This window comes from Xiphias gladius, chromosome 15, assembly GCF_016859285.1.
Source record: "Xiphias gladius isolate SHS-SW01 ecotype Sanya breed wild chromosome 15, ASM1685928v1, whole genome shotgun sequence".
NCBI lineage: Eukaryota > Metazoa > Chordata > Actinopteri > Istiophoriformes > Xiphiidae > Xiphias > Xiphias gladius.
In genome coordinates, this window is record NC_053414.1 from 33528718 (window position 1) to 33544488 (window position 15771).

Sequence of the window (15771 nt, forward strand, 5' to 3'; positions counted from 1 at the left end):
GGTTGTCTAAAAGGCTTTGTAGATTATTTTCAACATTTTATAGAATTCTATTGATACGTTAATGTTATTATGACAAATAATCAACAAGGTAAGTGCTCTCACAGGACTGTTAAAAATATGAACATTGGAAAAGACTGTACTTGCCCTGACTCCAGTTTTCCAGATTGGGTTTTCAACCACATTCAACCAAATATCTACCACAAGATGAAAGAACAGAACAGCATCAGTTACGCTAGCTTTAGCAAAATAATCAACCCTGGTAGGAGAATTTAACATCTCTTTCATCTCAGGCAATGGATTAATATACTTACTTATTCAAAAGGTGCAGCTTTAAATCACAAAAAACTATATACATGTTTCCCAGAGGATGTGGTTTTTTGGTGTGTGTAGTGATAAATAAGACGCCTAATCACAGTTCTAAAGCTGTATTGTAGCTCCATCTTTCCAACAGAGCAGAACTCAACAACATTAAATACAGGTGCAACAGTGTGAACATGAACTTTCACAGTAGAGTCAAATGCTGCTCTGAGGCCACATTCATAAGGAAATTTATTGAAAATGCCAGTCAGGAACTTGTACACAGGTACCCTACAGTGTTTGCACTTCGAGCGGATTATTCTGTAATGCTGCCAATGCCCTGATATAGACCTAAATTAATTAGGTTAAACAGCCCCATTTCGTGAGCAACCCAAATCAACATATTTTCCTTAAAATACTCAAAATAATTTAGATTATTGTGAGTGAAATCATAACAGTTCATTGAATAATGTACAAAAATTGTGTATTGATGAAAATGAAATGTACTAAAATTTAAACTAGATAGTAAAAGATCTATGGAAACAGCTGTTTACCGTAGACGTTATACTGTGAAAAACTCCTGTAATTCTGCTGCATATATGCACTGAAGTTTTTGGCACCATTCTGAGTTAACTTTAGAGATTGTTGTGTGTGGAAAAAACAAGCACCTTCAGAAAAATTCAAACCAGCCAGTCTGAATTTTAAGAAACCAATGGTAAAGGTCCACATAGGTTGCATATTCTTAGAGAATACCTAATCCATGTGAGGGATACAATTTATAATTACATTCAAATGCTGCAACAGGTGCCAAAGTACAAAGTAATTTGGCACGATGCCTGCATAACAATCTGGCACTTGTAAATGGCACATAATACCAAGCCCCCCCTCCTTTCAAAGTAAAAAGATGCTGCACAGCTAACAAAAACAGTCAGAGTTGTCTACTGAGTGGTCACCTCCCCAGTGTTTGTTCCTTCACAGTGCTGCTCCTTTACATATTAATGTGGTGTGCTAAAATATCCTGGCTATTGGCACTGGCAACAGATCAGACTTTTTTCATGTGCTGACATAATAGCACCACTGCATAGGTTGAGTAAATATTCCTCTTAATGTGCATAACCATATTGTAGCTCCACTTTAATACTAAAGCTATTCTCATTTCCAAGTGAGCTCATAATCCCTTGAAAAAATCAAGTGGCAAATATAAAGGAATTACTATACACCTCTAAAAGTGTCTAACAACAAGTATTGTGCCATGTATAAGTCTACAAGAATACAAGCAAAAGCATTTGGTCTGTCAATATTTAGTGTAAATGAAATATGTTGGACATGCAGATTGACATACAGTAACATCCACAGTAATGATGACAAAAATACTCTTTAAGACATGCTAAATTATAAAATGTTGTCTTACAATGAAAAATGGTTTAACTGTACATGCAAGACCAAAAATATCAGTGCATGGTAGAAACACATGAAAACCAAACCAGTGGTAAGTTCTGTTGTAGAGACCTTAAAATACTCTGATATTACTGAGAACTATGAGATGATGAGGATTTGTCAACGACTCGAAACTTCCACGTTGTGTCTTAATTATATACTACTCAATAAAGTATTGGGTTGATCCATGTGAAATGATTCTGATCTACACAATATGAAGTTGTGTAGTTAAAATTAAAATGTATATCTATTTTAAAAAAGGGATGTGTGATATGTGTTAGTGGTACAACCTACTGTGTTCAGAAAATATGGGAACACGTATGGATAATTTAATTTAAAAAATCTGACCTATGTAACAGACTCTATGTAACATAATTATGATATGTTATATATGTTGTGATATTTTTGCAGTAAAGATTCTGAGTGTTGAACAACATTGTAAGCAAACGTACAAACATGCATTTAACAATTTGATACTGTCAACATTAGGTCATCATATATCACTGTGTATAAAAGCCTTAATTTCAGCCATTCAGCCTAAAAATGTGATCTTGTCGCTTTATTTTTTGAGTTAATATTCACAAAATACTTGCAGATTAAGACTATCTTGAGTTAATCAGGATGTCTTATCACCTTAGTTAATTTCTCCAAATCTACAAATGTAGCTTTAGTGTAATAAGAGGTCTGCCAATGAGTCTTTATCACAAAGGCTCTATTTTTGTTACTCTTCTGAGAGCAGTACAGACAAGCCTTGCTCTGATGTCTATTCAGACCCTTATAGCACCAAACTGCAACACATCCTATATGGATACATGGCTGGATTAACCTGATAGTGGGCCTCAGGGTAAAATGAGCTGTTGGGTCCCCATAAACCCCCCATTTCTCCCACTGTATGTGCAATTTGTACATTTTTTTAAGATGGAATACTATCTGGCCCCACAGTTCTGTGTGGTAATTTCATGAAAGACAAATTATTATAGGGATATGCAACATACAGTATGGGCACAAAATGTCATAGGCTATAGGCATATGCTTATAGTTTATGCCACTAGTTTAGTGGGTCATGTTTTACTTCATTCCCAACTTGTTTATTTTTAAAATAGATGGTCGCATTTATTGAACAAATAGATGAAAGCACAGGAGAAGTGCTAGTATTTGAGTGTTTCTCAATAAACTCCCACATTTCTAGCCATCTTTTTAAATGATAGATAAAATAGATGTCAGACCATACATGGATTTGGGTTTGGTATTTTGATATTAAGTCACTAAATGATGCCCAGGTTTTCATAGATGACATCATCAAGAGATTGGTCTGTGTCTTTTGTTGTGGTTGTATCGCCAGTAACGGAGAAAGAGGGAACAGAGCAGGAAGAAGATGTAGAGGGACTAGATGATGGTGCTGTCTTGCAGATTTTAGCATAAAGGTCGGCAAATGGGTCGGGTTTGCTTTCATTTTTATGGGACACCTCTTCATTCTCATTCATGGGCTCAGTATAAATGGGCTCATCATCTACAAAACACTTTGTTTTTCCTTTGCTCTGAATGACAGCTTGTTCACTCTGGACTGGACTGACTTTGTCATACACCTCTGAGTAGACTGAATCTGGGGGGTCAATGTCAAAGCAGGGATGTGTAGTGGAGGAATTAGAAAGGGGGATAACAGGTTCTCTTGAACTGGGGGGTTTGAGTGGAAGAACACTTGCAGGGTCTACATACAGAGCTGTGGACGGTTGTAGTTTTGGAACAGAATGGATGCAGTCAGCTGGGTCAGCATATACAACATCTGACTGGCCTCTATAATGACCTCCAGAGGGGTTGTCGTGTGTGGGGACCAATGGGAGAGGCATGAGGGTGATAGGAGCAGGCTGCGCTGATACACATTCTGACTGAACAACCAAATCTTCTTGAATATGTGCACTGTCTTCTAAACCAGTACATTTCCTCCCATCCGTCGTCAGGTTGTTCTCAAGAATGGCAGCTATACTGGTCATATCAGGTATTTTGAGGAGAGGGGAACGAGTATGTCTGTTGGTTACAATGACTTTCTCTCCCTCTTGGTTTTGGTTACCTGAAATAACCGTTGAAGTCTTCTGTTTGATGGTACTCTGAATCAGGGAGAATAATTTCTCAGCCTGCTGTGTCTCAAAGGTGAATATTCCAGGACCAGAGTCACAGCGTCTGCCTGCTTCAATGGTTAAAGCAAGCTGGTATGAAAACACAAAGAAGCACATAAAGCATGTTCATGTAACCAACAATTCTATGAAAAGCAATACCATGCAACACTCTTGTAATAATGCATACTCTTGTGAAACTTTAGTGTTAACAGACAATGTATGAGCAGTTAAAGGAGAAATTGAGATTGAAAACCTACCTTATCTTTTCCATATCGCCTCAGCAGTTCATATGGCCATTCTGTAACAATGTTCTTCTTCTGTGTTTCTCTCAGCAGCAGTGCTTCTTGTCCCACCTGCAGCCGGTAGGACCCCTGCAGTCCACAACGTGTTGCTGCATCCGTCCTCTGAACCACAACCCAGAACTCTGAGGCTGTAGGGAAGGAAGAGAATATTCTCCGTAATTACTATTTCAATAAATAAAAAATCAGTTTGATAAAATTGAACACTATTTGATCCTCTTAAAATACTATTAAAGAAAGTGTCATTTAACATAATCATTTAACAAAAGGATCCTTAAAAATTCAGGAATTAACAACTAAAGTTTAGACGTTAAGACAGTAAGGCTGCATAGCTATAGTTAAGTGATGTAATGCTTCGACTTTCAATGTAATCTTTTTTCTCCCATGTAAAGTTTCCCTGCAGAGTATTTAACAACTAGTAGCACTATGGAGCCAAGTTTTTAAGATGGGGTCTAGTTTTGCTTCTGTCTTCTGTAGGTGCACTAGGATGTACAATGGTTGCTGGTTTCACAGCTGGTAGCAGTGATGTGCCAACAAACTTAGCAATACCCCCAAAAAATGCATGAAAGAAGAGGACATCTAGTGAGCAAACATGGATGTAAACAATGTAGGTTTCAAAGTCTTTCAAAGATCATCTCTTAAGGATGCACACAATGCATTTTGGTGAGAAACTGAATGCAAACTTAACTTTGTCTGTTTACATCTAAGTTTCCCTCAAGCCCCAAATTGCGAGCCACAAAGGAAAATGTTGTTCAGTAGTGTCTTGTTTAGGAGTTAAATATACTGATCCAGAACATGACTGTTTACTGTGTGATTTGTTGAAGGTAGTCATTACCCAAAGAATAAATCCTACGTTTTTGGTCTCTCAATGGGCTTTTCTCTATTACCACTATCAGGTCAAACTGTCCACTTTGCACACAAGATGTAGTTAAATAGAATACTTCATTGAAACCTGTTTTGATTATCAAACACACACTAGCTGTAGGTTTGAAAGTGTAAGTTTCTCCTTTGACGAGGATGGCTGTTGTATTCAGCTCGGATCCACATTACTCACATTCCTCGAGGCACCAGCTGAAGAGGTGGAGTTGCAGCCATTTTTAACTCAAGCCTAATAATCAACCCTAAACCTAAACTCAATTATATCTAAATGTAAAGCCTGGTTCTTAGTCTTACACGTCCATCATGGAAAACTTTAAAGCCTATTCTATTTGTTATATTGTACCGTGCTCCTGGTCCATACTCTGAATTTCTATCTGAATTCTCAGAGTTTTTATCAAGTTTAGTCTTTGGTACAGATAAAGTAATTATAGCAGGTGATTTTAATATTCATTTGGATGTTGATAATGAGCCTTAGAACTGTGTTTATCTCATTATTAGACTGAATTGGCTTCGCTCAGGGCATAAATAAACCCACTCACTGTTTTAACGACACCTTGGACCTCTTTCTGACTTATTGCATCGAAATCGAACAGTTAATATTCTTTCTATAGAATCCTCTTTTATCAGACCATTATTTAATATCTTTTGAATTCCTGTTACTGGACTAAACACTATTAGGCAGAAATGTCTTTTTCTAGATGTCTATCTGATAGTGCTGTAGCTGATTCCATCAATACTTAATTCACTGCCATGTTACAATATAAAAGAGGACTCCTATGCTAACTTTAGTCCCTCCCAAATTGACCATCTTGTTGATAGTGCTGCAGGCTCAATGAGAATGACATTCGACTCTACTGCCCCTCTAAAAAAATAAGCTAATAAAACAAAGGAGGTTAGCTCCATGGTTTACCTCCCAAACCCATAAATTAAAGCAAACCATGCGAAAACCTGAAAGGATATGACCAAAATGGAAGAATCCCACTTAGCCTGGCATGATAGTCTTAAAACATATAGGAAGGCCCTCTGTAATGCCAGAGCAGCCTATCACTCATAGAGGAATAGAGGAAAATAAAAACAACCCTCGGTTTCTTTTCAGCACTGTAGCCAGGTTGATGGAGACTCATAACTCCATTGATCCATGTATTCCTATAGCTCTCAGTAGTGACGATTTCATGAGTTTCTTTAATGAAAAAATTCTAACTATTAGAGACAAAATCTACCACCTCCTGCCCCTAACCGGCTCCAATTTATCTTAAAACACAGACACCTTAGAAACAGCTTTAAAACCTGATCTATATTTAGATTTAGTTTTTCTCCCATTGACCTTCACCAATTAACTTAAACAATGTCTTCATCTAAACCATCAACTTGTCTCTTAGACCCCATCCCAACTAGGCTGCTTAAGGAAGTTATACCCTTAGTTGGCACCTCTTTACTAGATATAATCAATATGTCTTTATTAAAAGGCTATATACCGCAGTCCTTTAAAACAGCTGTAATTAAAACTCTTCTTAAAAAACTTACTCTTGATCCATATGTCTTAGTCAACTATATCTATATCTAACTTTCCCTTTCTCTGTGAGATCCTTGAGAAAGCTGTCGCCAACCAGTTGTGTGACTTTTTACATGATAATAGTTTAGTTGAGGATTTCCAGTCAGGATTTAGAGTGCATCATAGCACAGAGACAGCACTGGTGAATGTTAAAATTGACCTTCTTACTGCATCGGACAAAGGACTTGTCTCTGTACTTGTCTTGTTAGACCTTAGTGCTGCATTTGATACCATTGACCATCATATCCTACTAGAGAGACTGAAACATTTAATTTGCATTAAAGGAACCGCTCTAAGCTGATTTAGGTCCTATTTATCAGATTGATTTCAGTTTGTGCACATTAACAATAAATTCTCCATATACTCAAAAGTTTGTCACGGAGTTCCACAAGGTTCTGTGCTTGGACCAGTTCTATTCACCTTATACATGCTTACTTTAGGCAATATTATTAGGAAACACTCCATAAACGTCCATTGCTATGCTGATGATACAAAATTGTCCTTGTCAATGAAGCCTGGTGAAACCAATCAGTTAGCTAAACTTCAAGCTTGCCTTAAGGACATAAAGACCTGGATGACCAGCAACTTTCTGCTGTTAAACTCACACAAAACTGAAGTTATGACCCGCAACACCTCAGAAACACATTATCTAATGATAAAGTTACTCTGGATGGCTTTGCCCTGGCCTCCAGCACCACTGCCAGGAATCTTGGAGTTCTCTTTGATCAGGATATGTCCTTTAACTCCCACATAAAACAAACTTCTAGCTCTGACTTTTTTCACCTATGTAACATTGCACAAATCCGTCACATCCTTTCTCAAAGAGACGCAGAAAACCAAGTCCATGCTTTTGTTACTTCTAGGCTGGATTTTTGCAACTACTTATTATCAGGCTGTCCCAACAAATCTTTAAATACTGTCCAACTGATCCAAAACGCTGCAGCGTGAGTACTGACAGGAACTATGAAAAGAGATCACATTTCTCATGTGTTAGCTTCTCTGCATTGGCTCCCTGTAAAATCCAGCATAGAATTTAAAATCCTTCTCCTCATCTACAAAGCCCTAAATGGTCTGGCATCATATAATATCTTAAAGAGCTCATAGTACCCTATTACCCCAGTACAATACTGAGCTCCCAGAATGCAGGCTTGCTTGTGGTTCCTAGAGTTTCCAAAACTAGAATGGGAGGCAGAGCCTTCAGTTATCAGGCTCCTTTACTGTGGAACCATCTTCCATTTTGGGTCTGGGAGGCAGACACCCTCTCCGCATTTAAGAGTAGGCTTAAACCTTCCTTTTTTATATAGCTTATAGTCAGGACTGGTGCAAGCTTGGCTTGATACATCCCCTAGTTATGCTGCTATAGGCTTAGACTGCCGGGTGACTTCCCATGATGCACTTAGCTCCTCTCTCCTCCTCTTCCTTGCCATTTGTACACATTCGTATCCCATCAAATTCTGGTTACTAGCTTGACTTCTTCTCTCTCCGGTAGTTTTTGTTCTTTTTCATCTCTCTTCTCTCTCCTCCTGTCACTATCTGCAGGTATTTCTCCCCCTGGCGCTGCAGAGTCTGGATCTGTGACAGTAAACCACCTACTGCCCCCACTGCTTCAAGTATCATGATTATCATCTATTGTTATTTATTATAATAATAACTAATATTATTATTTAGTTTTATAAGTATTATTATTTACCCTATTATTGTGACTATTAGTTTAATTTTTAGTCTCATTATTTTTTCACATCTTTATTTTATACGTCTACTGTGCTATGTTGCCCCCCCTCCTTTTCTCTTTTCTCCATCTCTCTCCCTCTCTTTCTCTCCCAACCCAGCCGGTCGGGGCAGACGGCCGCCCACCATAAGCCGGGTTCTGTCCAAGGTTTCTACCTGTTAAAGGGAGTTGTTCCTTGTCGCTGTCGCCAAGTGCTTGCTCATGGGGGAATGCTGGGTCTCTGTAAATATAACTATAAAGATTATGGTCTAGACCTGCTCTACATGAAAAGTGCCCTGAGATAACCTCTGTTATGACTTGGCGCTATGTAAATAAAATTGAATTGAATTGAATTGAAGTTACAATAGATTTCACCGATGACCCACAACTAGGCATCCATAAAAAAATTCTCAAACACCTCCTGTGACATAATCTACATTCCTGCTGTCTATCATTTGCTCAGTGTATCATAGATACTTAAATGTTTACCAAAATATGGATAACCATATGGATTCTCTAACCCCTTCAGGCAAGACAACTTTGTGTTAAGTGCAGGTAATAACCATTTTCATAAAATGTACAGTCCTGGTTGAAATTATTGGCACCCCTGAATTTTAAGTCTACAATTTAGAATATTTTCAGAAATAAATGGAAATTAATCAATTTTGTATAATCACAATATTTTAATAAAATGTCCAAAGTTACTGAACAAAAGAAAATTAAATATATATATATATATATTGTATAATTGTGAAATAATACAAACGCAAAATTTACCCGAAATGCAATTATTAGCACCCTTCACTAATATTTGGTTGAAGAACCATTAGCAACAATAACAGCCTCTAAACGTTTATTGTAGCCTTGTAGAAGCTTCTTGCAGCTGTCCGCTGGTAGTTTCTGCCACTGTTTCATTGCTATGTATTCAAGCACTTTTAAGATTGCAGGAGTCCTTTTTGCAGTGGCAGATTTTAGCTCTTTTGTGTTGCTAGATCTGTGCTTTGGGTCAGTATCCTGCTGAAAGACCCAAGGCCTTCGCCTCAAACCTAGTTTTCTGACACTGGGTAACACATTTCCGACAAACATGCCTTGGCAATCTTCTGATTTCATCATTCTTGTGATACATTCAATGCCTGCAGTAACAGAGGCAGCAAAGCAACCCCACAGCATGATAGAACACTGCATTCGCAAAGAGTTCTACTTTGGTTTCATCTGTCCAGAACATGTGTGGTTGTAGTGTAGTGTTTTTTCCGCACTTTTCCCATCACATCTCTCATGACTTTCTTCTTAGCACAACGTCCTAGAAGCTTCTTAACAGTTTTATGACTGTGAAACTTCTTGATAACATTATGAGCTGTTGAAACAGGGATTTCAAGATCTTTGGCGATTGCCTTGTAGCCTTTGGAATTGTTTTAGTTTTTGATAATAGCACTTCTGATGCTCTCAGACAGCTATCATGTTTTCACCATTCTGAAAAAGAAATCAGCCCCTTTGATGCAGTAAAACTATCATTCACTGGTTAATTCAGGTCATATGAACACTGGAAACTAAGCACAGGTGAGTTGTATTTGTTTTTTATTTTGTTTGATGAACTAATTTAATTAATTAAAAGGGTGCCAATAATTGGGTCAAGTGTACATTTTATGTCTGTATTTTATATATCACTATATGAAAGCATTTTTTGTGTTGTTCTTGTTCAGTAACTTTGGATATTTTGTTAAATATTCTGATTACACAAAACTGGTTCATTTGCATTTATTTCTGAAGATATTCTAAATTCTGTACTTAAAATTCAGGGGTGCCAATCATTTCAAATAGGGCTGTAAAGTAGTTGTTACATTAATAGAAGGAGAACTGGTGCCAGTTTGATAAAGGAAGGTTGTGGAAATAATGAAATACAGAAAGTAAAAAATGGTGGAAAAAAAGAGGAGATGATAAAAGCAAAGGAACAGAAGATTTACCTTCATCTGCTGAGGCATATATCTGGTTTTCCTCCATATGAAGCTGATTAGACCCTGAGCCCCCTCCTCTCTGAGAGAATGACAGAGAGCAAAGAGGGGACAGGAAAGCACAGTTGGAGTTATTAAATCAAATTAGAAGGCAATGCATGCAGACCAGGCATTGTATACAAATCGATTTATATTGTAGCTGCAAAACTGGCATGCTGCCTACTTATGGTCTGTTTTGCCTGGAATAATATTTCTCAAGGTACTAACTAATCTTCAAAACAATTATCAAGGCACTAAAAGTTAACACAATTTATGAAATGTTTGTTTCCTCTCACCTGCTGAAACATACTGTGACACAGTTTTTCTACCCAGTCAACACAGTCGTCTTTGAGTGCAGCAAACACCATTGTTCTATCCTGTGTCTCCACACAAAAAGCTGACATGTTCTCCTGTAAGCAGCACAAATGGCAGCCTGTAGTATTTATTTAACCATAACTGATACATGGAAAGACTATGAACAACCAGACAAGCTCACCATGGGACAAGCCTCAGCGTTTGGAGGGAGTCTGAGGACACTGATCAGCTCGGATTGTCGGACCACCTTCAACTTCCTGTCCCCAAGAGGCTGGTGGTGTCTCCTGAGCCCAGTGCCATGATCACCCTCTGCACCACCTCCTGGAGGATACATGACAGACAGACAATGACAGGCTTGTTGAGTTCAACTACAAACCCATCAGCAGAGAGTTTATCTTATTCAACTGGTTTAGATCATACATACTCTCAAAAACATGGGGCAAATTACCCCAACCTTACCAAGCTATTTGGCAAACTTACTTAAAACAGTCATATTCTCTGCATATTGACAAGCCCATTTCCAACAGACAAAATATTGTCTAAGACTGCACAAACCCTCTCAGGGTGGAGAAACTGCTGGAGGCAACATGCTTTTCCTGAATGGTGAATAGCCACATGTGATGATGATAAATAGGAGATGTGAGTAGTATTTCGGCTGGATGAGAAATGGAGCAAGAAGCCTTAAAAGAAACCCAGGTTTAATCCAAGTGTTTTATACTAAGAAAAAAGTTATACTGTATGTGTATGTGGAGGCCATATGGCACATTTTGCTCTGAAATAATGGAAGTAACCCTAACCTCTAAAAACACTGGGATAAATAGGGATATCTGTTGAGGGAAGGCCAATGAACAGCATTTTTACAGCTTGGTGTGTCAACTTATTTTCAATATTATAAGTAGTTAAGCATTATTTTGACTCATAGACCAGCTCATCTTCTGTATGTGGAAGCATCACAGGTGTACACATGCCAACAAAGAATATGCATTTTTATGTTCTTCAATAAATACCGTACCTCTGAATATAATCCAGCCATTGATTACGTTTCTTACAAAACATATTTGCAGTTTAGTTATGTGGATACGTAAATTCCAGGCAACAAAGTAAAGATACATACAGATACAGATACATATAGATAAATACTGCACACATGGGAAAAAATCATGTTAGTGGGATGTCTTTAGTATTTTGGACATTAGTTATTTTGCTTCTTCAGATTTTCAAATAACCTGCTCTAACATCAATAACTGGGGTTTTGCAATTAGTGAAACACACTTGTTCAGCATATACAAAACTGCACTCTTACAGTGCTCTGCCATGTTATTTACTATAGATTTACTCTTTGTATGGTTCTTTAAGCACTGAAATAAGAGAGAATGACTAATGGGACCTGACCTAAATACTATGACTGTGACTGAAGTGAATATTTAAGTACACCATAATTTCGTTATTTCAAAACATTCTTTCTTACTGATACTGCTGAATCTATTTTTCTAATTCTGGGAGCCAAAGTCAACACAAATCTTGTGGTTTGCAACCATGCAACTTCAAACATTCCTGCACCTTCACACACCTGCTTGGCAAACACAGCAAAACACTTTGAACTCTGTTACACTTTGGACTCTGGACACAGACACCACACATAAATTTTTTTTTATCAATACCACTGTCTAAAAAGATTTTTCACAGACTTAACATTACCCTAGATGAACCCTCATAACCATCTAAGTAGTTCATCTTGATAGGTAGGTGTGTTTGGATCTCAAAGGCCTGTCAGGTCTTACTGAGTCCTGTTGTTTATTTGTTGAATGCCATTCATGCCAGTTGAATTCTTTCTTAATATTTCGCTTCCCAGAAAGTGATATTAAACAGACTATAAGTTTTGAGCATCACGGTTCTACCCAACCTCTGATAATCCCACCACATTTCTGGGGTCATGAAGAGCATTTAGGAGGTCCATTAGGAGAATGTTACTAAAATATTTGGATGGAGTTTTCAGCTGAAACATGTACATACTTGTACAGATTATATGGAATGACAACCAAAATCCAAACAGCTACACTAACAGATATCTAATTTCACATTTAATCACGTACCCAAAGAAGACTAGCTGTGGTTTTGCTTTAAAGCAATCTTTTCCAACCTGTTTCGCTTGTGTCCACTCTAAACAAACCACTCTCTACTTGGGACCCATCACCACAAATTGTTTGTCATCCAGATGTGATCAATTAATCCAAAAAGTGACCTACCTTCTGTCCTATCTGAATATTTATACAAACCACCAAAAGTAAATTTATCAAGTAATTCACAAGAAAAAAAGTAAACTTATTTTACACAACATAATTTTGTGGAGCAGAAATGTGTTATTTCTCCTGTTCTGTCTTATTAATCATCTTGCAATTTACCTTGCAACCCTTTCTATTGGTCCCGACAACCAGGTTGAGAACAACTACATTAAAGGATAATTCAGTGGGTTATTTTTCAACTTCGTAGTTTTGGAGATTGCTATCATTAATAACATTGTACTAATAAAGTCAACTGCAACATCTCTAAAAGGACTTAAGATGGGTCATGAAACACCAACAGTCAGAAAAAAGACAAAGGAGAGCAGTAAATTTCACCCAAACCTTCCATTTTAAACATCCATCACAATTAACAGGCTGAGTCTAGTATAACTGTGATCTACCAAATTTACCATGGTTAGCATCTGTACAGTTTTTCTCTGCAATGGAGAATTACTATCAATATTTCAGAGGTGCTAAATTTCAAATAAAAATAAAGCGGCATAGATAATCTGGCTACAGTGATGGCTTGTTTAAAGGGGTACTCCAACAATTTAGTACTGCACTTCCACAAAGTCGGGAGGCACGGACAAAAAAAAAGAAACATTAAAAATAAGAATCGAGACAAATCAGTGTAGCAGAGGCTGAGATATCTATCGACTCTAGGTCAATATTATGGGTTGAGCTCTAAAAACATTTGATCCAACATTTCCCATAATTCAACTCGATAGCATTTTTCATTAGACCTACCCTGCCAGATGAAAGCCTGTCTTTTAAACTCCACACCCCCGATTTGTAACACAAGATTTCTGTTAAAACATGTTAAGTCTCAAGCCCAAACTGAAATAACCCTGATGATATGAGGGATTTTTCAGACTTTGGAAAACTCATTCAAAGCCACAGGAGACATTATACAACAGTATTAACCTGAAATTTAGGAGCGCATCTTTGAAACTTGTTTGATCATCTGTTTGTGTTTATGACCCAATGGACTTAAGTATAACCATGTCACTGAGTTCCCACATCACTGTAATTAATTTGCCCAGAACAATGTATGGCCAAAACTACCAAAATAAGACCAAACACTCAATAAACTTGAACTTTCCTTTAAAACCACACCAGGACAAATAGTGATAGAAGCAGATACTGTAAGATGGCTGTACCTCCCATATTCTGGATCTCCAGTCGACCCACTCCACTGCTACTGGGGGGAAAAAGAGAGAACCATACTGGCTTCCATTTCTGAGAAGAGAGAAACGGATTGCTAATGACAGAGAAATTAGGAACTCATTATGACAGCTCAGAATAAGTGTGTCAGTAACTAGCTTGCAGCATGTAAATATACAGTACCTACATAACATATAGTAGTCCCGCATACAGTACTCTTCTGCGCCTCCTCTATATTACTTCCACCCTTACACACGTGCAATACCCTCAACCTAAACCTTTGCCTTATGAATGGGATGCTCAGTTTCAGTCTTCCCATGTGTGACACAGAGAGGTAAACATTAGTTACATCCTCTCTGTGTCATCCAAAGAGAAAGGTACAGAGGAGCAACAGAATGACAGAATGGAAAAACCTCCACACACCTCTGGCCCACTCCATTCCAAATAAAAGAAGGAATGCATGCCTGTGTTTGTATGTTTTACAGTGCTGTTAAGTAACGCATGTTAGAGCATGATAATCACATTTTTAAAACATGTATGTTATTACTCAAAGTATGCGACATATACCACATGTTTCAAGTAATACATTTAAATTCTGATAAGTTATAGCAAGTTAACAGTGACTTGTTATGGCCCCGTTGTATTCCAAACATTTCCATACCAATTTAGTTTATAGGTGTGATGGTTGACATTAAGATTAAAGTTCAGAGATTCAGTAAAATGTCCACTGTAGTGATACCACACACAAATGACTGCATGCTATCTGTCAGTACTGCACAGGAATGTGTAGTGTGGGAACTGTGTTGTGTTTCAACATGTTCATTTGCGCAACACACAGAATAGTTGACAGTGTTTTTTACCAAAGCTATGGCTCATGTCTCATTCCCTTAGTGAACTGTGGAATCTGAATGAGACTGGTGCAAAATAATACTTGTGTTACATTTAAAAATATTTATTTTATGTTAAATACATAAATCACGGAGCCATGTAGTATTATAAACTAGCATAACAGTATATTATCTATACTTGGCTACTTATTTACTGTTTTTTGTAGTGTCAGGTTTCTGACAATTTTCCTATGAGGCTGATATAGTCATGTTTGTTTTAATCTAATCTAAACACAAAATAACGACAAAGCATTGTAAGAAGCGAGGCTGTATGACCAACCCTATCCTTGGCTCTAAAATGCTCACTAAAACAACTCACTAAAAAAACAGAAGAATAGATCATGATGTCTCCGTACTCACTTTGCCAGTTTTGTGTGGCTGGAGGTAAACCTTCCCTGTTTTGGTGTAAAAGTCCATCTGGGAAGCAAATGCAGTTCAGTATGGATGGATCAAGAAAGATGTACTAGGTTTTCTTTCTCTTTTTCTTTTGGGTTGGGGCATGCCCACAGTGAGACACTGTTGAAATATGATCCTTACCTGATACACATGCACACATACACACATAAAGGTGCCGTCGTGATTGCAAAAGTGAGGGGCACAGAGTTCAGGAATAATTCAATGTTTACATTTAAATAATGATATCTATATACATTTTTACCTACATACATATTTTTATATATTTAAACAGCAATCAACAGTTAGATTTTGAATTTATTCATAGAAATTCTGCAGGCTACTATGGACTTAATAATGATCAATAAAAGGCCTAATTATCATGATACAGCACGTTGCTGGGGTTTAAGGTAACTGAAGGTTCTTTGCTCAACCTCAGTAAGGACTTGCAGTTTA

The 15771-nt window shown here is 37.5% G+C and overlaps 1 protein-coding gene across 1 annotated transcript; it reads right to left on the reverse strand.

Annotated features, from left to right (window-relative positions):
• Window positions 1-492: 492 nt before the first annotated feature.
• Window positions 493-15370, reverse strand: LOC120800476 (docking protein 3-like). The gene is made up of 7 exons (XM_040146605.1): window positions 15283-15370; window positions 14032-14110; window positions 10771-10910; window positions 10571-10684; window positions 10248-10317; window positions 4106-4278; window positions 493-3938 (listed from the first exon to the last, which is right to left on the reverse strand). Exons 1-7 carry the CDS (start codon window positions 15337-15339, stop codon window positions 3000-3002), a joined length of 1572 nt encoding a protein of 523 aa, XP_040002539.1. The 5' UTR covers window positions 15340-15370; the 3' UTR covers window positions 493-2999.
• Window positions 15371-15771: the final 401 nt, after the last annotated feature.

What these genes read in the sequence shown, in the direction of transcription:
- LOC120800476 (XM_040146605.1), bottom strand. Translation starts at nt 15,339, where the DNA reads ATGGACTTTTACACCAAAACAGGGAAGGTTTACCTCCAGCCACACAAA. An exon ending in GGAGATCCAGAATATGGGAG is followed by an intron (nt 10,911 to 14,031) that starts GTACAGCCATCT and finishes TGTATCCTCCAG; the next exon opens with GAGGTGGTGCAGAGGGTGAT. An exon ending in GTCACAGTATGTTTCAGCAG is followed by an intron (nt 10,318 to 10,570) that starts GTGAGAGGAAAC and finishes TCATTCTCTCAG; the next exon opens with AGAGGAGGGGGCTCAGGGTC.